At 43.2% G+C, this 23,372-nt stretch overlaps 1 protein-coding gene across 1 annotated transcript; it reads left to right on the top strand.

Annotated features, from left to right (window-relative positions):
* Positions 1–253: 253 nt before the first annotated feature.
* On the top strand, positions 254–22,984 carry LOC140361619 (ubiquitin-conjugating enzyme E2 E1-like). The gene is made up of 6 exons (XM_072447355.1): positions 254–391; positions 2,249–2,500; positions 5,203–5,253; positions 20,511–20,643; positions 21,447–21,594; positions 22,436–22,984. Exons 2-6 carry the CDS (start codon positions 2,256–2,258, stop codon positions 22,531–22,533), a joined length of 675 nt encoding a protein of 224 aa, XP_072303456.1. The 5' UTR covers positions 254–391; positions 2,249–2,255; the 3' UTR covers positions 22,534–22,984.
* The last annotated feature ends 388 nt before the right edge of the window (positions 22,985–23,372 follow it).

Raw genomic sequence — 23,372 nt, 5'->3', positions numbered from 1 at the left:
GGTCTGGGGTCCTCAAGCCAGGACAAGTGACAGCCAGACGTCTGCTCCAGGCCTTTAGGGGGTCGCGTTTAGTATAGATCTGTATTCACATATCTATTCAAATGAAGCCCTGCCCCTGAGCCTACTTTACAGTAGGGCTGTGCGTGTGGACATCGGTTCCCTAGTAGCTTTACAGTTTGGGGTCAATTCACCATTTCCTCTGAATTTGAAACTAGATATGTTTTATTTTATTTTTCTCTCGGTCTACGACAAGCAGCGGCGCGTGCGTGCTTTTATTTTGTATCCGTTGACCGGAAGCAGCGCATGCGCACACAGCGGAGCATTGACAGCGGTGTCCAGTCGGCGGAGGCACAGAGGCACACACACGGGCCGCGCACACACACAAAGAAAGGTACGGAACCGTTCATCTCCCGCGCGCTATCACCTCTCGGTTCTTTATATGTGCGTGAGCGTGTCGCGTGCGCTCGGGGGGGGCTCGCGCTCGCGCTCGCGCTAATGTTTCCGCGTGAGGAGTCCGTCCATCCTGTGGCTGCTCTCAGATCAGTTCAGCTGCGTGTCGACGGCGGCGCGGCTCCGAAACGACACGGAAAGCGTTTATTTACCTCCAACTGCCTTTTGTATCCCGCCGCCGCTGAGACGCCGCGGCGGAACGAGGCGGGCAGCGCCGCTTCACTTGTGCAGCCCAAAGTTTCCTCCGCCGGGAGAGAGTGCTGAGGTGTTGTTGGGGCTTCTCCGCCTGCGACATCGCCCCGTCCATCTATGTCTGCTTTTCCCTTCGACCTTTCTGCATCGACACGAGCCCCCGGTCCCGTCCGAGGCTGTCGTTCCGCCGCGGCTCCGGTCCAGACGCGGGGCCTTGAGCCGAACTATCTCACTTAACGATTTCCTTTGTCGCAGGCGAGAAAAGCTAAAAATAACGCCCGACTGCAAACATTAGCCGAGGTCATGATTGAGCGTATGAACCGGGAGCCTGCTCGGTAAGTTCCTCAAAGAGCAACACCAGGGCCCTTTAAACCGCCCCGGTGAAACTAGTTCCCCCCGGACCGGGCCGTGCCAGTCCCGGGCCGTGGACCACAGCGGTCTGTCCCGGGACGATCACACGGGCTGAGGGTGAAGGGTCAGGACACTGTAACCGGGTGTTTGAGGTGACGTTAGGCAGGTGAAGGTTTGTGCTGTGATTATTGATTAAAAGAAACATTGTTGATCATGTTATGGTTAGTTTCCCCCCTTGAATAGATAGAATAATAGTTATATTCAGTCATGTTGCACCACATTTTATAATAAGTCCTATTTGAGCTATTAATATCAAGTTTATGAATACAAAAGTGTCCCTATTTGGGATTGCTGGTCCTAAGCGAGATGAAATGTGTGTAAATTGCAAAACCGTGAAGAAACCACTTTTTCTCTTTGCTCTCAATGTAATTATCTCATTGTTTCACACTGTTTGAGTCATAAAAACAAGTTTTTACCCCCCCACCATAGATGATACATTATAGTGATTTAATCAACAAGAAAGTGTGCTCTCCACGTTTATTTAATCAATATCTAAGTACACAAGTGTCTATAAGTGGCTCATAAATCTAGTTACACTTTGTAGAAGGACAAACTCGTGTAAAGTACTTTAATATCTGGCTGCTAATGTCACATTAACGTTTCCATTCATAAAGTTTGATTTCCTGAAGCTGGCGACGCACGAGGAAATGGTCATGGTGTCTGTAATCGTGAATAATCGTGGCGTTACAAAATCAATATCCTTGGACGCTCCGTGGGGACCGTGCAGGCCCTCTGGCCAGCCTCTGTGCTGCTTGACCTGGGTCCGGGCCAAGCAGGTACTAAAAAGTACAGTTTAAGTAGAACAGTAGGGGCAAGTGGGGCTGGTGGAAATAAAAACTAAAATGGTGAATAAAGAAGAAGAATAGCTTAGAAAAGGTCTGGCATGTCCACTTATTGTTCCCTTTTCCAATTTAAAGTAAAAGTCAGTTGTTCCATGTCATTTGTCCCGTGTTATTTCAGTCCAGTTCTTGACAGTTGTTTCCGTTCCTTTCATCCATTTCTCTACTTTTGCCACACGTATCCATCCCTCGTTTCCATTGTTGGCGTTTCATGTCCTCGGTGCATAGTTTCAAAGTGGGACGTGCACATACGTTCCCACTCTTCATCCGTTATAACACAATTTCCTTCTTTTTCCAATTTATTTGAGAATTAAGCCACTTTTGCATTAACTCCCGTGTCTTTCGCGTGTGTCCAGGCTCGGTATGTCGGATGAAGATTCGCGTGCCAGCTCCAGCTCTTCTTCCTCGTCATCTTCCACGCAGCAGCAGCAGCAGCAGCAGCAGCAGCAGCAACAGCAGCAGCAGCAGCAGCAGCAACAGCAGCAGCAGCAGCAGCAGCAGCAGCAGCAGCAGCAGCAGCAACAGCAACAGGACGTTACCCCCAAGAAGCGAGACAGCAAAGGCAGCATGAGCAAGACCTCCAAACTCCTCTCCACCAGCGCCAAAAGGTTTGTCCTGCTAACGTGTGTGTGTGTGTGTGTGTGTGTGTGTCTGTGTGTGTCTGTGTGTTTCTGTCTGTGTGTGTTTCTGTCCGTGTGTTTCTCTGTCTGTGTCTGTCTGTGTGCTTCTCTGTCTGTGTGTGTGTGTGTTTGTTTCTCTGTCTGTGTGTGTGTGTGTGTGTTTCTCTGTCTGTGTGTGTGTGTGTGTGTGTGTTTCTCTGTCTGTGTGTGTGTGTGTGTGTTTCTCTGTCTGTGTGTGTGTGTTTCTCTGTCTGTGTGTGTGTGTGTGTTTCTCTGTCTGTGTGTGTGTGTGTGTTTCTCTGTCTGTGTGTCTGTGTGTGTGTGTGTGTTTCTCTGTCTGTGTGTGTGTGTGTGTGTGTGTGTTTCTCTGTCTGTGTGTGTGTGTGTGTTTTTCTCTGTGTGTGTGTGTGTGTTTCTCTGTCTGTGTGTGTGTGTGTGTGTGTGTTTCTCTGTCTGCGTGTGTGTGTGTTTCTCTGTCTGTGTGTGTGTGTGTGTGTTTCTCTGTCTGTGTGTGTTTCTCTGTCTGTGTTGTGTTTCTCTGTCTGTGTGTGTCTGTGTGTGTTTCTCTGTCTGTGTGTGTTTCTCTGTCTGTGTGTGTGTGTGTGTGTTTCTCTGTCTGTGTGTGTGTGTGTGTGTGTTTCTCTGTCTGTGTGTGTGTGTGTTTCTCTGTCTGTGTGTATGTGCGTGTGTGTTTCTCTGTCCGTGTGCGTGTGTGTTTCTCTGTCTGTGTGTATGTGCGTGTGTGTTTCTCTGTCTGTGTTTCTGTCTGTGTGTATGTGTTTCTGTGTGTATGTGTTTCTGTCTGTGTGTATGTGTTTCTGTGTGTGTGTGTGTGTGTGTGTGTGTGTGTGTGCGCGTGTCTGTGTGTGTGTGTGCGCGTGCGTGTGTGTGTGTGTGTGTCTAATGTGAGGGGATTAAGGAGCTCAACATTGGGTGGACACGCACTTTTTGGCTCTGGAAATAGAGTCGCTTCATGATAAAAATGGGTGGCACAAATAGACGTTTTATTACTAGGTCACGATATAATCATAAGAACTAAAAACGAATGATTGTAAGTATTTTAGAAATTAAATTATGTCATTTCTATTGAATCTGGACTCCAAAAAGTACAGCCAAATGTGTAGTGAAAGTTTGATTTCATGAAGCATAAACATGCTACTGGACCAGCCACGTATTCGAATGAAAGAAAATGAAGGATTTCACTTTTCTTTTGTTACGCGTCAATAATCGTGAATAATCTTCATATCGTGGTGTTTTTTCTCTCACAATAATCGCACTAAAATGTGACATTGTGACATCTCGAGGCACAAATTGAGACACTCTAAATGTAGGGCTTGATTTATTCTCCATATTGATTGAGAAATATTTGATTTAATATGATCAAAAATAATTATTGTATTGTATTTTACGAATGCACAGGTTTTATAAACGGTTTTGGTCTCATTTTCCCCGTCGGGATTCCAAAAAATACTAATAGTAAATGTCTTAAAGCTCAGTTCTAGGGCTAAGTATTATTTTGGTAGTTGATTAGTCTGGCAATGATTCTTTTGATTAATTGATTAGTTTAGAACACAAAAGGCCAGTGATTATGAAACAGACGACGTCCTGGTGGAGATTATTTACAGACTCGATCTCCACATGTCATGTTAATGTGAATAATAAAACCTCTTCTCAACTCAGCCATTTTTTGGAGGTATTGATCAGGTTTATGATTATTCCAGTATCAGTATTTCTATAATCGATTACTGGATTCACTTATTGCAGATTTGCTCAGGGCTAATCAACTATGTAGTTAATAATGAAAATAAGACCTATAATTTTCTGTGCAATTTCTGAAACGTTATGAACCGTAAAATGTGTTTTTGGACTGAAAACCACCGCGTTATGGGCAGTAGTGACCAGAGTCGTGCCCTTAAACTCTTAACGTTTGCATTTTTTACAACATCTATGGCAGGGGCGTCCAAACTTTTTTCACCAAGGGCCGCATTTTGAAACTTAAACGGGGCAGAGGGCCACAAACAACTTGACAATGTCGAATTTGTGTGAATCATTCAAAATTTTGCATTTGACGTAATTGCGATGAGCCTCCACACCTTTAATTAGACCTAGAACATTAATATTAGGTTGGTATAACATCCATATGCCTGAATCTTACCAATTTCACAGTAAAAAGTACTACTTTTTGTTGGTTGGGCCATAATAGCAGGAAGCTGGAGGGCCAACAAAAATGGGTCTGAGGGCCGCATTTGGCCCCCAGGCCCTAGTTTGGACATGCCTGATCTATGGCAAAAATGAATGAGAAATGTACTTCTGGAACCACAGTGAATTAAAAGTGAGCAGAACTGCACAGGTCCAGTGCCCTGCCCTAAATAAATGGAACCTACAAATAATAACTACTGTAGCCAAATGTTTAATGAAGCCTTTTCCTTCAGTTTAGTTTCAACTGGTTTTAACATAGTCGTCACTGCAGTTCAGGGATTCAAGGTTTCCATGTTTTGGGGAAAGTGGGGAAAGATCTTAGTTCAAATGCAATACTGTGAAATGATTGTGCAGATGATTGGCAGATGATCCCCCAAAGCGTGATATCAGCCAATCAGAAGAGAGTGTGCTTTTGGGGACAGGATCACGCTTGAAGCCAAACTAAGACGTCTGATTAGTGTTGGTAACGTGTCTTCTCTTTGTTTTGGCAGAATTCAGAAGGAACTGGCGGACATTACACTGGACCCTCCTCCAAACTGCAGGTGAGTCCAGGAGGTGGAGAAAGGCCTGTGGTGTGGAAACGGTGGCGTCTGTGGGGGTCTGTGGGGGTCTGTGGAGGTCTGTGGCGGGGTGTGGAGGTCTGTGGCGGTCTGTGGGGGTGTGGAGGTCTGTGGAGGTCTGTGGAGGTCTGTGGAGGTCTGTGGAGGTCTGTGGGGGTCTGTGGGGGTCTGTGGGGCTCCGGTCAGGGTCTGTGGAGGTCTGTAGAGGTCTCTGGGGGTCTGTGGAGGTCTGTGGGGGTCTGTGGAGGTCTGTGGGGGTCTGTGGAGGTCTGTGGAGGTCTGTGGAGGTCTGTGGAGGTCTGTGGCGGTCTGTAGAGATCTGTGGGGGTATGTGGGGGTCTGTGGAGGTCTGTGGCGGTCTGTGGGGGTGTGGAGGTCTGTGGAGGGGTGTGGAGGGGTGTGGAGGTCTGTGGGGGTCTGTGGGGCTCCGGTCAGGGTCTGTGGAGGTCTGTGGCGGTCTCTGGGGGTCTGTAGAGGTCTCTGGGGGTCTGTGGAGGTCTGTGGAGGTCTGTGGGGGTCTGTGGAGGTCTGTGGGGGTCTGTGGGGGTCTGTGGGGGTCTGTCGAGGTCTGTCGAGGTCTGTGGAGGTCTGTCGAGGTCTGTGGGGCTCCGGTGGGGGTCTGTTGACAATTTCATAAAGAGTGTGATCTTGTGTAAGCTGTGTTACACCTGAGTGTGGTGGTGGTTCTTCTGCTGCTTGGCTCTTGGTGGCAGATGTTTTTCATGACAGTTAAAGAGACGTAATGTTGGCTTTTGGTGTCTAATAATAGTTGTTTGTAATACATCGTTGTTCTGCAGGTCAAAGGTCTTATCCATTGTTTTGCTTGTGAGTGGAGCTGACAGATTTGTCCCATCTGTGGACAGCGGTCATGTGCAGCTTGTTCACTTCCATTTGATTCTAATCCAGTCGATGGCGTGAACCCACAATATCAATATATTCTATAAATACAGTATAATCTAAAACCAACATGTCAGTGTTTGACCTCCTCACATCTCAGACGCTGAGCAGGGATGGGCCTGGTTAGTATTTGGATGGGAGAACACTGGAATACCACAGTAGTACGCACTGTTGTGTCCTTGGGCAAGACACTTCACCCACACTACCTCCAGTTTGTGAGAGTGAATGTGTGACATCAGATGGAATGAGCCCATGTCCACAGCCTGTGTCTGCAGCATGTGTATCATGTTCATTACCAGGACCTGGCCCCACCAAATACATGAGTAATAATATTTATAATCAATTTACTGTTCGCACAAACGTTATCTTTTACACAAAGTTATTAGTATCCTGGAAAATGAAATGTGTACAATATTTTTTTGAGAACTATAAAAACAGATTTATGAAATACTTAAGAAAAACATGTTGTCTGCTTTCCTCGTTTCTATATAACTGCAGAAATGTAAGATATCCTTTTTTATAACTTTGAAAAAGGATGTTTGACCCTCTTGATACGTCTTGTCTTGTTTGGGAACATGAGCTGCTTCTTACCAGCTTTAAACTACAATCAGCTTTATCCATCCATAATAGTGTTGAGATTTATTTTCATTTTAGTTTATTCATTTTTTCATTATTTAGAGTCGTATTGATATTCCAATAATTGGTCTGGAACATGCCAAACAAAGCAGTAACATCTCCATGGAGACAAGCAGCTGAGCGAATCAGCGCATCTTTCAATTTTCATCCATCTTCACAGTTCTGTATGGATATGAATATGAATATAGCTATGATGTTGAATCCGTTGTTCCTGAGAAACGTTCCATCTTTTCTCTTTGGGAGAGATTCTGAACGTCAAGAACAGTTGTCATTCGTACAAAACTATCATTCAACATCACACTTAACTGTTTTCACGTCTAACTGCTGCTGGCTTGTTATTTATTGGCAGGCTCTCAAACAGGATTTGCGCCGCAGTCTTTAAATACCTGGATGCACACGCCCATGTGGCAATAGTAAAGCCCGACTGTGTTAGATAAGAACACTGGTGCTGAGTAAGGCCTAAAACATGAGCTGGAGGGTCCTGCTCTGATCCAACACGTCTGAGCGCGGCCCAAGTCCACTGGGACTTTGTGACTAACACTCAGCAATAATGAACAGGTTTGTCTTTCAGTCGAGCTAATTACATCATAATACTAACGATAGAAGAGTCAAGTTACTAAAAAGAGTGAGTCACTATTAAACCCAGACAAACAAACATTGACAGATTCTCATAGACTTGTGTTTAATATTCTTATAAATACAATAAATAAAAGTATTAAGCGTGCAAATCGACAAAAAGCATAAATTTTTTTCACAATATAATGTTTGATACAGACAAAGCTTATTTATTAATGTTTTATGTCAGTTTGCTCTCGACACAAACTTTCATCTGGAAAAATCAAAATTGTAGAAACTGAACCTAAAATGTTTTTTTAATTGCAACACACACACACACACAGAGAGAGAGAGAACGGCAAAAACCTGACCTATTTATTTCTAATTTACTCCTGATTTATTCAAGTTTAGTTTTACATTTTCAGTAAGATCTTGTTATTAGTATAGGTAGTTTTAATAAGATGTCCAAAATCACCTTTTCATTTACATTTCAAACAAATCTAATCATCATCCAATCTAGTCATCAAAATTAAGAAAGAAATTTCAATCTTTTTCATTTTTCAGACAGAATTTTGGCCTTTTGCGTGTAAAATGCCATAGAATGGGAAAAAAATAAATAAATTACATTGCTATCAGTAAAATTACAGTTTTAAAGTAAGTGTTAAATTGAATTTGAAGTTTGTTAAGTTGGTAAAGCACTGCTTCCCCTCTGACCAGTGCATTACAGCTCAAATGTTGAATGTGCTTATTGTCATTATTGTCTTATTATGTTTCGTTGAATCAAATTTAAGTGCAGTTTAGTTTTGTGACTGCGATTGGAACGTTTGATTCTGTTCCAAACATAAACCAGTCCAGGAAAGCAGAATCTCATGAATATCAGAACACGTTTGTAGAGGTCTAAACTACAAGCGCAGAAACATTTTTTTTATAGAAAGACAGAATATTTAGTTCTCTTTTGGCTAAAAATATGCTAAATACTGTAATTGCAGCCTTTGCCATTTGATAATTGCGCCAACATTAGGAGTCATGATATCAAGCGTGAAAATGATATGATGAAATGATGATGGGCATTTATGAGAATCTAAGACAGAACATTTTCAGATAAATCATAGTGTGTTAAATGTGTTGCAGTAGAAAAGATGAGAAGACTGTGGTTGAAGGTCTGCGTGAAAAGCTTTAAACGGGCTCTTCTTATGCCACACGTGTTTGAGGCTGCGCTGCCCTTTGTCCTGCCGTTCTCACCGCGCACGGAACGTTTCCCCCGAACGCCTTTGGATCGCCCGCACGCGCTGAAAACCACAAACGTCCACTCTCATTGTCAAGTGGCCGAGACCCCGGACTGACCCCGCACTGCATTCTGGTCCGGCAGGCAAACGCTACAGATCTGTGTTTGATTGAAGAACACGACTTTCCCCTGGGTTACATACAAAATGACACTAATGTGGAACACTAATGTGGAACACTAATGTGGAACACTCCAGGCAAAGCAGCGGCGTATGGAGACCCTTCACCAGAAAGGTCACATGACATTCTCTCTTTAATTTAGCCTCATCTCTCACAATAAATCTGTAAAACACTGATTTGTATTGCACTTTTCATACATTTAAAAAACAAAAAAGTGCTTCACACACACCAATTAGCACCAGACAAACACCCGCCCTTTGCTCCTAAGTTACAGGATAAAGGGTAAAATGAAGAATAGATGGTTAAAATCAAAGACAATCTCCGGGTTCTCCGGCTTCCTCCCACCATCCAAAGACATGCATGTGTTAGGTAAAATTGGTGACTCTAAATTGGCCCTAGTGAATGAATGTGAGAGTGAACTGTCTGTTATGTCTCTGTCTTTGTGTTGGCCTTGCGACAAGTTGGCCACTGTCCAGGGTGTACCCCGCCTAAGGCCCGAAGTCACTGGGATAGGCTCCAGTCACCCGCGACCCCGAAAGGGACCAAGCGGTAGAAAATGGATGGATGGAAATTGTGTCCCCCCGTCTCATCAGCAGCTGCTCTGTGTTCCACTAGATTTAGGTCACGTTTTAGCAGCGTCGCATTCACAAACACGGCGCTAAAATTAGAACCGTTTAATTTTGTTTGACCGCGAGTCATTTATTCAACAGCCATATGAGCGTCCCATTAAATTAATAATCACCACGTCATTATTTATCATCAGTCATGCACGGAGTTGAACAGAAGGATTTACACACTTGGTTTCAGTGCATGGTTCAGTTTGATCACATTGACTTTATATTGGAACATTTGCACTGATTTTTCTTTTGTACGCTCACTCTTCCTTTACAGTTTATAATAACTCGTCTGCAATTTAGTTCCAGGCAAATGTCAGCTGCTAACCTTTCAAATATGGCTCAAACTTTTCTGTAATACTCATTCTAATAAGTCGACTTTGGACGGTAAATCTCCTAAATCCGCTCAAATCCAAACTTCAAAAATCTGTTACACAATGCCGTCTTTAATCTTTTTTGTATTGCTGATGCAAACACTGGCTGTTCATTCTTTCTTTCTTTCATATCCTCCACTTTTCACATGGCGTTTCGTTTACCTCAGTCCTCCTCACACTGTGCGGCGCCGTGACGCTTAAAGGTCCTGCACCATTGTGTTCTTGAACATCACGCCGCGCTCGTAGCACTATATGTCCTCAAGCGTTTCTCAACAGCTGGTTTGTGTCTTTAAGAGGGCCCATCGTCCCCTGGGAGGAAGTGGCGGGCCCCGAAAGCATCACAACACTAAGAGCTGCAGTAATGCTCCGCAGCGTCTCGGTGGAAATACATTTAGAGCAAGATTCACGTCAGGTATGAATTATTAAAGCTGCTGCTGGGTTTGTGATGATGAAGAGGGGTTCACAGAGTTTTACCAGGGACTTTCTGTGAATTCTTTTATTTCTTCCAGTTCAGAAAGATGCATTTTTTACAGTTTATTGCCATTTGTACGAAAAAAAAGAAAACGTTTGATAGTGACGGAGGTACCGATACTCGTGCAAAAGTATGATGTCTTTTTTTAATCAAATAACTTTATATTTTAGTTTTTTGTATGTCACGGATGAGGAGAAAATAATGATCACAATGGTAAAATTATTTCTAGAGGAGTTTACCAAACGATTTTGTTTTTAATTTTCAAAATCAGGTTTAATTTTCTTTATCCGAGTAGTTTATATATACTACAAGATATACTGTGATCAATAAAAAAAAAGTATTACTTGCTGTGTCATAATTCTACAATGATACATTCTAAGTCGTGTCGTGACCCCCAGCGCAGGGCCTCACCCCTAACCCCAGTGAGGGGTCATTGGTATCAAATCGATATCGCGATACTTGCCATAGTATTACTTGTTATCGGATATAATCTATATCTTCCTGCCTGTGACTGTCCCACACAGTGTCTGTCATGGTCCAACATCAGAGTGAGGGAGAGGACCAAGTGGGCGTGGCTAACAGTTTATTCTGAAACGTGTTGGTCAGTCATTTCAAGACGAGGCGGGTGATTCATAAAGACCACAAGGACATTTAGCATTTCTGTCACCAGTACATGGAGTAGTGTTTACATTACATTCTGGGATTTCAGACATCTCAGGTCATGTACTGTATGTGTACTCTCAGTGTACAGTCTACTCTGCGTACAGTCTACTCTGCGTACAGTCTACTCTGCGTACAGTCTACTCTGCGTACAGTCTACTCTCTGTATACAGTCTACTCTCTGTGTACAGTCTGCTCTCTGCGTACAGTCTGCTCTCTGCGTACAGTCTGCTCTCTGCGTACAGTCTACTCTCTGTATACAGTCTACTCTCTGCGTACAGTCTGCTCTCTGTGTACAGTCTGCTCTCTGCGTACAGTCTACTCTCTGCATACAGTCTACTCTCTGCGTACAGTCTGCTCTCTGCGTACAGTCTGCTCTCTGTAGACAGATAATTCATTCATATCAAAACTAGAGATTCAAAGGAATATTGTTTTCTGAAAACATAAAACGTGATCCTGTTTAAGAATGGTCTTGATCTCTATCAGAACTACACTGTCCAAACTAAAGTCTCCACTTGGACTCAACTAAGAACACAGGTCGTCTCCTCCTGCTGGACAACTGCAGGTGATGATCTTTCAGCTGCAACACAGTATTTAAACCTGACAGAGAGCAGCTTCTCATTTCTGAAACAACCATGTGGAAAGACAAATCCCGTGGTCATGGAAATAAAAGATGTCAGTGTGTTTGAGAAGGGTTAAATCATTGGCATCGACAGAGAAAACATCTAAGGAGAAGCTGAAGCTAATGTACAACAGATCTGAACCCCAGAGAGTGTTTGGGACGAGCTGGAGAAGGCTTTGTGCAGTGGTCACTCTCTTTGTGCAGTGGTCACTCTTTGTGCAGTGGTCACTCTCTTTGTGCAGTGGTCACTTTGTGCAGTGGTCACTCTCTTTGTGCAGTGGTCACTCTCTTTGCAGTGGTCACTCTCTTTGTGCAGTGGTCACTCTTTGTGCAGTGGTCACTCTCTTTGTGCAGTGGTCACTCTCTGTGTGCAGTGGTCACTCTCTCCATCATCAACACAAGATCAGCTGGGACAAATAATTACACACTGGATGGAAATAAATCTTTAAATATTGCAAAAGCTTATTGAAACTATACCAAAGTGAATGTGAAAGCTAAAGGCTAAAGGTCCTACCAGATATTACAGCGTGTGCCCCTTTTTTTTTGACCGGCTGTGTATTACAAGACCTCATGGTAATAGCTGCACAGTCACTATTTCTTGTATTTTTCCTTCTGCTCCGGAAGAACTTTGTCACACATTTGACTGACTGTTACTTTTCATATCGGTTACTCTTAAGCTGCGTTCATTCCACCGAGTCAAAGTGTCCAGTTTACAGTCAGTTTTGAGTGTCGGACGCGGCGCAGCAGCCAATCAGAGATGACGCTCCAGTGACATGCTACATACGACTCAGAAGAAGACCCAAACAAACCCCGCAACGATAAAATAATCCTCAAGACGCTGCTCTTGGAGCAAATAATGATATTGACTAAAGTCTGCTCAGCTCTATCTGCGGGTATCTGCGGGTCCCAGACGGGCCCCGGAGCCCATCGCCTCTGTTTTTGGAAAGTTAATACTCCAAAGCCTGTTCTGCCATCGCACCTAGAGGAGTGGAGAACACAACTACTGCTCCACTGCACATGTGCGTTGGACGCCTTGGACATGTGTCTGCTGGGAAGTTTATTTTTTGGACGTGCATTTGGATGCAGCGATGTGAAAGGGCCTTTATTGTTCCTTCTTTACTTTAATAGACAACACCCTAGTCTGCAGTGTGCGCAAATAACCAGAGGATGGAGCCAATGCGTCTCTTACATACTCTATTTAGTGAGCGATGTCTCACCATTTAGCCGTAACATTTTATTTTAACCTTGGAACACTTTTGCTTGACACTGGAGTGAGAAACCAACTCGCTCCCAGTGGCTCCACCAGTCCAGACGCTGTGATGTCCAGTGGAGACATCGGAAGTCTTCCAAAGGTCACGGGTTCAAGACCTGGCAATTAGACATATTCACTGTGTGCGGCCACTCGGAGCAGTGGTCTTCAAACCTGAGGGTCAGCGGTTCATCTCCTCACAGACCAAACTACGAGTCTTAGAGAAGGTCAAATCGGCACGCAACTTCTTCACTGTGCCGACCGAAAGCAGCAGAACGAAATGCAAAAAAAGCCCACTTACTGCTTTCCTTGAGCGCTCCCTCCCTCGTGTCGACACAATCGTGGCCTGTTGGATGCAGAATAACTCCCAGTGAAGCCGCCAGACACATGGACACTGTGACAGACCCCCACCCTCCCCGTGTGACCGACCCCCACCCTCCCCGTGTGCCGGACCCCCGCCCTCCCCGTGTGCCGGACCCCCGCCCTCCCCGTGTGCCGGACCCCCGCCCTCCCCGTGTGCCCACTCCAAAGGTTAAAGGCTTTACCCAAATGAAACAGCTCAAATGTCACCGCCGCTCTTTCTAACCTACACCGGAAATCATCTCAGGAAAGGGAATGACAAGAGATGGCAAGTGCACGCGGCGCCGGGGCTCCGTGTGGGCGGGGCTCCGTGTGGGCGGGGCTCTGTGTGGGCGGGGACACGCGCCAACTGCTGCAAATAAACGCTACAATATCTATTTGCGGCTGTCGCGAGATCTGCCGCCGCGACCACGTACTCTAATGGAAAACACATGCAAATGGTGTTGGCAGAATGTGTGAACACAGACGCCGTGCAGCCACCACGCTGTGTTTGTAGAGGACTCTGAACACGTGTAAAGGGAGGAGAGGGGCGTGGCCGCTTCAGCATCATTTACACGCTCTCACTTCAAACACAATGAGAAATGTGAATGACAATAAGTGTATTATGACAGATCATACTGAAGGATTTGTTCATGTCAAATTAAAAGTTTAAAGGTTGAATGGACGATTTTTTTGGCCCAAATTTTAGTCTTATTTCCTCGTGGCGTGGACTGTCGATTAGTCCTGCCACGTATCGATCATAAAACGCACCTACCGCTCACCTGCAGCCGCGTGCGGCTCCTCCCCACGTTTCCACGTGCCTAAGCGCATTGATCTATCATAATATAGTTCCCTCCGTGTACGGGACAAAGTGAAGACGGAGATAGACAGTTCGAGCTGACTCAGAAGAGTCTGAAATCTACGGGAGACGAGAGATGCGATGCGCTCCGTCACGCTGATAAACAAACGCACGTGTGTGTTGTATCAGTCCACACGGGGGAGTGGCATGCGCACTTCCACCTGCGTTCTCAAATCGCCGAAAAATCGTCCATTGCACCTTTAATAAAAGAAGGGAAAAAAGTATCTTAATTTTCACTTTTTCACAACAAAGAAATTCCATTCAATTCAAATCAAGTTCGATCAAATACTAAATAAAATGTCTCGACAAAATAAAGCAAGACATTGAAAACTGGATCCATCCATATATTTTTTTACACATCATTTTTGAAAACTTTACATGATGGAAATCTTGTAATACAGTTTTCTTTCTTTTTTCCCCTTTTCACCTGCAACTTCTGGTCTTCTCAATCCACCTACAAATATTGCTGAAAAGTACCTGACTTATTATTTTTGAGTATGAATTACAATCTTAAATCAGTCGATTGTAGAATTCTGAATGATCAAATATATGAACGTATGCTGGATTATTTGGGATTGTAAAAATGTGCACGGATACGATGTCATTTAAAATCGAATAACTTACATTTCACTATTATCTGGAATTCCTTAGCTTTGTGCGGTGTCCTTCCCCGGGTCGTCACTTCTTTCACACTGAACCAAACTGAAACGACAGCAGCTCAAATACACTTAAGTGAATTTAAGGCCTTTTTGTTAGCCGACTCGTATTGTAATCCACTTCAAAAGTGCCTGTTTTCTCTTCTTGTTTTAATCAAATGGCTGTAAGAAACACTTCAGAATGACCATCACAGCTGAAGTGCCACATTAGCGGGTCAGCAGTTGTAAGGTCAAAGGTCAGACTAATAACCCACTTGTCGATGTTCATTAGGTCATTGAGTGTGCATTAGTGCTTCGTGGCAGTTTAATGGCTTTTGTGCGAATGTCCTTTTAAATCTGTGTTTAAATGAGAAACAACAGTTTAAAATCAGTTTGTAGCAGTTGTGTCTTCAGTCTTAAGAGAAGGCTTATTCAGAAAGACTGATTTACATGTCATTTGGTTCATGTTCTCATTTTGCATACTGGGAGTGAAAGTTTGCTGAATCCTCTGCAGTCGGCTCCACGACTCAAACTGTACTTTTGTTTTGTCTGTGACGATAAGGCTACTGTCGGAGTAACACATGTGTCTACAGTCAGATAAGAGGGTGTTGTGTAGCTGCTCATGTTTACCACAGTCAGGGGCCAGGGCTTTTGTTACACTTAGGATTCAATTAAGAAGAAAATCAAATCAAATCATAGACATTTAGAGCAAATCAAATGGAAAGAGGTTAAAGGCGTGGCTCATAATACAGTTGTTTTCAGTAAAAAGGTTTTAAAAAATGCATGAAACTAAAATATCCAAATTTAGTATACACTGGGACGGATGGGACTGACTTATTCATTTATTCTTTGGGCTACTCTGTTTCTTTTTTATTTTGTTTTTTTCTTGTTCTGTTTTTCCTTTAATATACCGTAATAAGAGTGTTTACTTTACCATTATGATTAGTATTATTTTGTCCTATGTTAGCTTAAATTTATCTTATTTTTTTTTTTCTATTTATTTTTCAATTTTAATATTTTTTCTCTATTCCTATTAAGAATATGAGAGGTTCTGTACATAGGAGTTTTGTTTATAAGATTTTGTTTTTTTTTATTAAGAGTGTTATCTGTTCCTTTCTTCTGTATCTCCTTGTGTTGCAGCACCGAAATTTCCCCATGTGTGGACAAATAAATCTTATCTTATAAAAACTTAAAAAAAAAGAATATAGTCACAGTTACAGAGAGCGTTTCTTACAAAAAATAAAACAAAACATACAGCTAAATGTTAACTTGGTGGTTTATAAAATATGATCTGAAACAAGTTGCAACTAATCATTTGCTGAAATAATTGTCAACTAATCAGGGACTGATCTGGTGCAGAACATCTTTGTTTTTTATGAGCTTAATGTCTCTACATTGTCCCTTCAAATAAAGATTAAACCAAATTAATTTAATCATTGGAATCATTTATTTTCTGAACTACACACAGGCTCCAAAACAAGTCATACGCTGAGAGAAAAGATTTGAAAGGTCATTAATGGTAAAATAATGGTGTTTGTTCGTGGTAAATATAGTTTATGTTCTTCACTTTAGCTTCATCTCAGTCAAATATTGTACAAAACCTCATATTCACGAACCCTAACAATAATAAGTCAATTCTATTAATCAAAAGAATAAATAAATGAATCTATTTTACCAAAATACTTGTTTGTTGCAGCCCTAAAAATGATTGTCTTTAGTTTCCACACTGAAGCGAGCGTTCAAACCTCTATTTGTTTCAACATATATTCAGATGCAAATCACTTTTCCGCATTAAAAGAACAAATATACTAAAAAGCAGGTTTGTTACATGATGGCTTCTTATGTCAGTAAATGTTTAAAGGAAAAGAGTCATGTTTGTGTTTCTGTGGCTGGGCATGTTTAATGGATCATGGAACTTCACCATGTCACTATATAAATGTTCGGCATCTGTGGATTTATTTCAAGAAATTTAAAAATCCCACGGTATCAACATCAAATCAAATCAAATCAATTTATTTTTGTAAGGCCCCAAATCACAACAACAGTTGCCTCTGAGGGCCACAGGGAGAAATGAATCAACAATGTCTGTGGTGGCGAGGGAGTCAGACAATGTCTGTGGTGGTGAGGGAGTCAGACAATGTCTGTGGTGGCGAGGGAGTCAGACAATGTCTGTGGTGGCGAGGGACGATGTCCCAGGGTCCTCTGTCCTTAGACTCTCCTTCTCGGCCAGGAAAAACTACAAAAAAACCTCTTTGGGAAAAAAGCGTAGAAACCTGGAGGAGTTCCAGTGAAGGAGAGATCCGACTCTCACAGACGGACACGAGGGAGACTGGAGCTGGACCCACTCTTCAGGCAGATGAGGGACCGACTGAGGCGAACTGGACCCACTCTTCAGATGAGGGACCGACTGAGGCGAGCTGGACCCACTCTTCAGGCAGAAGAGGGACCGTCTGAGGCGAGCTGGACCCACTCTTCAGGCAGATGAGGGACCGTCTGAGTCGAGCTGGACCCACTCTTCAGGCAGATAAGGGACCGTCGGAGGCGAGCTGGACCCACTCTTCAGGCAGATGAGGGACCGTCAGGGGCGAGCTGGACCCACTCTTCAGGCAGATGAGGGACCGTCGGGGGCGAGCTGGACCCACTCCTCAGGCAGATGAGGGACCGTCCACACAGGGCAGGGACCACTTCACCAGGGGAGGGGCATCTGGGTCCACAGGTCCTCAGGAGTGAGAGAAAGAAAAAGAAGGCGGTGAACAGTTTGCAAGTGGAATCAAAAAATAAATATTGTTTGATAGCATAAGTAGTCAGAAGAAGAAGAGGATAGTGCTCAAGCTGTCATACTTCCCCCAGCACAGTTACTCCTAGGGCAACGTAGCTAAAGCTGTGGGTTTATGTTTCTGTTCCTAACTAGTCTGACCATAAGCGATTTCGAAGAGGAACGTTTTAAGCCTGGACTTAAATGAAGAGACTGTGTCAGCATATTTAACATGGGTCGGGAGCTGATTCCATAACACAGGGGCTTGGTAGCTAAACGCTCTACCTCCTACAGTACTTTTAGAGACTCTTGGGACCACCAGAAGGCCGGCATTCTGAGAGCGAAGAGCTCTGTTTGGATGATATGGTTCTATAGCATCTTTGAGGTAGGATGGGGCCATGTCATTTATGGCTTTGTAGGTCAAGAGTAGAATTTTGAATTTGATTTTAGACTCGACGGGGAGCCAGTGAAGAGACTTCAGCACTGGCGTAATGTGCTCTCTTCTTTTTGTTCCTGTTAGTAATCTTGCTGCTGCATTTTGAACCAGTTGAAAGCTTTTTATGGAGCTTTTAGGACACGCTGCAAGCAGGGAGTTGGAGTCAAATAAGACTCCAAGGTTTCTTACAGTAGAACTGGAGGCTACACTGACATTGTCCAGTGTGACTATCTGCTCAGATAGAGCGTCTCGTAGATGCTTAGGGCCAAGCACAATGACCTCGGTTTTTTCAGGGTTAAGAAGCAGGTAGTTAAGTGTCATCCAGGTTTTTATCTCCTTCACACAAGTACTAAGTCTGTCTACTTGATCGCTCTGATCAGGTTTCATTGATGAATACAGCTGAGTGTCGTCTGCATAGCAGTGGAAGTTAATGTCATGCTTTCTGATAACGTTGCCTAATGGCAGCATATAAAGAGTAAACAGAATTGGACCGAGTACCGAACCCTGTGGCACACCGTAAATTACTTTAGAGCTTGGTGAGGAGCTCTGGTTTACATTAACAAATTGGAACCTATCAGATAGATAGGATTTAAACCAGCTGAGGGCTGTTCCTCCAACACCTACATCACATTCTAACCTCTACAGTAGAATGTTGTGGTCAATGGTGTCAAACGCTGCGCTGAGGTCCAACAGAACCAGGATTGAGACCAGTCCATCGTCAGCGGCTAATAACAAATCATTTGTGACTTTAACTAGTGCAGTTTCAGTGCTGTGGTGGGCTCTGAACCCTGACTGGAAAACTTCAAATAAGTTATTGTCCTGCAGGTGGCGACAAAGCTGTTTTACTACAACTTTTTCAAGGATTTTAGAGACGAAGGGAAGATTTGAAATAGGTCTGTAGTTTACCAATAGGTCGGGATCTAGATTAGCCTTTTTCAGAAGAGGTTTAATGACTGCATGTTTGAAGGACTGTGGAACATAGCCACTTTCGAGTGAAGTATTTATTATATTAAGAATAGGGTCTATAATTAGGGGAAGAATGTCTTTGAGGAGTCTGCTTGGAATGGGGTCTAGGACACAAGTTGAGCTTTTAGAGGACATAATGGCTGAAGTTATCTCTGCTTGATCAACAGCTGTGAAACTTTCTAGGTTTACAGGTGGATTTCTATGGGACGTTAGATTTACAGCTTGGGCTAGTTCAGGGCTAATAGCGGGGGTAATTTCATCTAATTTATCTCTGATTGTTTTTATTTTATTATTAAAAAATAGGAGGAAATCATCAGAGCTGAGTGTAGCTGGGATTGAGGGCTCTACTGCACTGTGACAGTTTGTTAGCCTAGCTACAGTGCTGAAAAGGAATTTAGTGTTACTTTTGTTGACTTCTATTAGATTTGAATAATATCTGGTTTGGGCCTTACGCAGAGCCTGCTTATAGGACAGCAGGCAACTTTTCCATGCTTTTAGGGATTCTTCTGTGTGAGAGCGACGAAATAATCCCTCTAACTTTCTAACTCTTTGTTTATGTGAACGCAGTTCTTGGTTGTACCATGGGGAGGCGCGCTTTGGCCTAATGACCTTCTGTTTTAACGGCGCGACAACGTCAAGAGCAGACTTCAGAGAATTCATGGTCAAGTCGACACATTGATCACTTAAACTGGGACTAAAACTATTCTCAGCAGGATCACATGACATGTCACTGAATATTGGCTCTATTATTTCTTTGAATTTTGAGATAGATTTTTCAGATATTGTCCTTTTCATTATAACTTTATTTTGTGGGACTGGATGATCTTTAAGAATAAACTGAAAGGTAATTAGGAAATGATCTGACAATATAGGGTTTTGAGGGAAGACAATGAGGTCACTAATCTCTGTTCCATACGTTAGGACAAGATCCAGAGTGTTCTTGTGAGTGTGAGTCGGTTTATTTACATTCTGAGTGAAACCAATGCTGTCTAACAAGGCGCTGAAGGCATTACTGAGAGCGTCATCACTCATGTTCACGTGGATATTAAAGTCTCCAGCTTTAACTATTTTATCCCAGGCTAACACAAAGTTTGATATAAAGTCAGAAAACTCTGTTAAAAACTCTGAGTAGGGACCAGGAGGTCGGTAGATAACTATGAACAAAACTCCTTTTTGGTTTTTCATATTTGGATATGTGATTGACAGCATAAGGCTTTCAAATGAGTGAAATGCATTGTTAGTTTTAGGGCTCATGAGTCGCTTGAGTGTGAGATCACTGCCACACCACCACCTCGGCCTGTGCTCCTGGCAGTCTGAAAGTTAACATGGGTGGGTGGGGTGGACTCATTTAGTCTGACGTAGTCGTCTTGTTGAAGCCACGTTTCAGTTAGAGCTAGAAGATCTATGTGATAGTCACTAATTAATTCATTAACTAAGAGCGATTTGGAGGAAATTGCTCTAATGTTTAGCAGTCCACATTTTACGTGTTTATTCATTTGTGTATTTGTGTCATTTGTGATTGTTATTTTCTTTAAGTTATTTGGTCTGACGCCTGAAATATTTTTTCTGAGATGTGACTTTTTGGCATTATTTGTACGAGGAACACGAGGGACACACACAGTCTCTATCTGTCTTGAATCTGAACACTTCACATGTAACAGAACGGGTGAGAGAACATAACAACCTTTAACAGCAAAGACTTGATGGAATGAAACGACGTTCTCACTTGTATTCAGTCTTTTCTGTTTTGATTTTGTTTGTTCCAGCGCGGGCCCCAAAGGAGACAACATCTACGAGTGGAGGTCTACCATCCTGGGCCCCCCCGGCTCTGTGTACGAGGGCGGAGTGTTCTTCCTGGACATCGCCTTCACTCCAGACTACCCCTTCAAACCCCCCAAGGTGAGTGGTGGAGGAGCCAGACAGCGGCAGTCATTCTCTCTGCAGCCACTAGAGGGAGCCCACGCCCTGCACACAGTTGAACAGCAGAGTGAGCTGACATAGAGCTGCTCAGGAGGATGAATTAGAGATGTGACAGGGTGTTTATTGTTTGCTGCTGCTGCTGCTACGGTGGCCTGGAAGTGCTAAACAAGCCATCAAATGTATGTCTAAAAAAAACACAAAATGGCCTAAACATTTTACAAAGTGGGAAGCATTTTTGCATATTGTCGTAAACATTAGTACAGGTCGAAAACATTTTTACACAAAGTCAATTGTCTGTAGATTTGCATTAAAAACCACAGAGCCGTGGTGTCAGGAGGTTTGGTATGTGATATTTTTATAGTTAGTGTACAGTGAGCATAACTTCCCGTGGCTTTCGCTGATTTAAAACAAACGTGGGCACAATGATCGACTTTAATGAACCTTTCTGCAAATAGACATTCCTCTTCTGTTTGTAAAAATGTTTTCAATAAAAATAAAAATTAAATCCACCTATTGTAAGAAAATTAATGTTTCCTCCTTTGTAAAATGTTTTGGCCATTTTGTGAAATTGTTTGGATGAAGATGTACATTTCTTTGCGTTTCTATAGAACATAGAACATTCTGGCTGTCGCTTGCCTCTGTAGATTCGACTTTGGGCTTGGATGTCCCCTCCTCCTCCTCAGGGTTTCACAAAGATTTAACATTCGACAATTCAGGAAACCCTTTATAACCAAATAAGAATCTGTAATGTGTGTGTTTGTTGTTGTTGTTGTGTTTTCCAGGTGACGTTCCGCACCAGGATCTACCACTGCAACATCAACAGTCAGGGTGTGATCTGTCTGGACATCCTGAAGGACAACTGGAGTCCAGCCCTGACCATCTCCAAGGTCCTGCTGTCCATCTGCTCCCTGCTCACCGACTGCAACCCTGGTGAGAGAGAGAGACACACACACGCACACGCACACGCACACGCACACACACACACACACACACACACACACACAGGCACACACACACACACACACATAGGCACGCACACATACAAACAAACAAACGCATACTTACACATGCACAAACACGCACACCATCTGATTTCCAAACGACAGCTGAGTTGACTGTCAAGACTGTTATATTTATATATGTATTAATATTTGTGTACTCAAGGTCGACCATAAAAGTCAGACTATAGAGCTCCCCTGAATATAATATACATATATCGGCTGCACCTTTCTATAAGCTGCAGGTGTAACTTCTGATGTTTAAACAGAACGATGGTGAACGGCAGTGATGCGCCGGTCGTCTTTTGACCCACGAGCCTCATGGAAGTTCTCAAGAGCGCCGTATCCCACGTCCGCGCTCCACTTGTATCTTGGCTTAATCTTAAATTCAGTTTCTCATTCGACTCATTTCTCAGTGAATACGAGTCAGATTGAAATACAACAAAGCACAAAGTTTCACATACAGAGAAGACGTCTGAACAGTCCCTCTCTGTCTGAGCTGATTTACCTGTGTCTGTCTTCCTCCACGTCTGGCTCTGCTCAAGGCTGTTAAAAAATATAAATTAGCCGCATCGTCTTATAGGATGGGTTCAAAATGTGTGAAAAATGTAGTGGCTTGTAGTCTGACTTTTACGTATACCTGAATGAAAGAATTTGTGTATTTATTTATTTATTTATTTATTGCTTGATTCCTTTCTCTCTGTCTTGCTGATATTAGAAAAACCTGTTGTATGTAACACATCTGTAACCATGGTTCCCGGTTGTGTCCACAGCTGACCCTCTGGTGGGGAGCATCGCCACACAGTACACCACAAACAGACCCGAACACGACAGGATAGCCAAACAGTGGACCAAGCGCTACGCCACATAATCCCACAGACGCATCGGCTAAAAGGCAACACTGGGCTGCGGGGGGAGGGGGGGTGTGGGGGGAGGGGGGGGTCCACGATGGAAGTGTGAGGGAGCAGTGGGGGGGGCGGGTTTTTATGACACGCAGTTGAAGTCTTAAACCCCCTTGTCGTATTTTTAAGTTATCTCCGGCCCAAACGTGATCTGGCTACTACTTTTTTTTGTTACTTTTTTCTGTTTTTTTTTTTTGTTACTTTTAGCTCGTGCTTGAAGATGGACGGTAAAAGCTCTAGGTAAAATGTGTCCGCATGATTTTCCAGCCCTTAAACTCGATGTGCGCTCCCCCTCAAAACTCTAAAGTGTTTTACAATAAAAGTAGACAGGTAGATTGGAATGGTTGTGATTTGTGTATTGTACTGATAAAAAAACTGTTCTGTTCATCCCATTATAAATAAAAACATGACCAACTTCAACATCCTGTGTTTTATTGTGAGTGTTAGCCACTTGCTCGTCTCCATGGAGATGTTATTGCTTTGCCTGCAATGTTCCACAGTATGGCTTTAAATCTAGCATGTGTCTTTAGCTTCAGAAATGTTATAATCATCCAAAATATGAACAATTAAAGGTGTGTTTAAGGTGTGGTTGTTCAAATGCTCAAAAAACAGACCGACACAAATGTTTAATTAGAAAAGCTACACTTTATTCAGTGCTTTTACAATTTAATAGACTATTTTAATAGCGTAAAAGAGGAACAAGCAATTTTAGCCTGACGGTGCATTTAAATCATTACAATATACAATAGTTATATAACTCCCATTCAGTCGTCGTGGAGGGAATGTGGCTCAAAGTGGCAAAAATAAG

Source organism: Eucyclogobius newberryi, unplaced genomic scaffold, assembly GCF_026437365.1.
Source record: "Eucyclogobius newberryi isolate DKJ021-1_F unplaced genomic scaffold, fEucNew1.0.hap1 SCAF_16, whole genome shotgun sequence".
In the NCBI taxonomy this organism is placed as follows: Eukaryota; Metazoa; Chordata; class Actinopteri; order Gobiiformes; family Gobiidae; genus Eucyclogobius; species Eucyclogobius newberryi.
The sequence above is the reverse complement of the archived record's forward strand: the minus strand, read 5'-3'. Positions and strand labels throughout refer to the sequence as shown.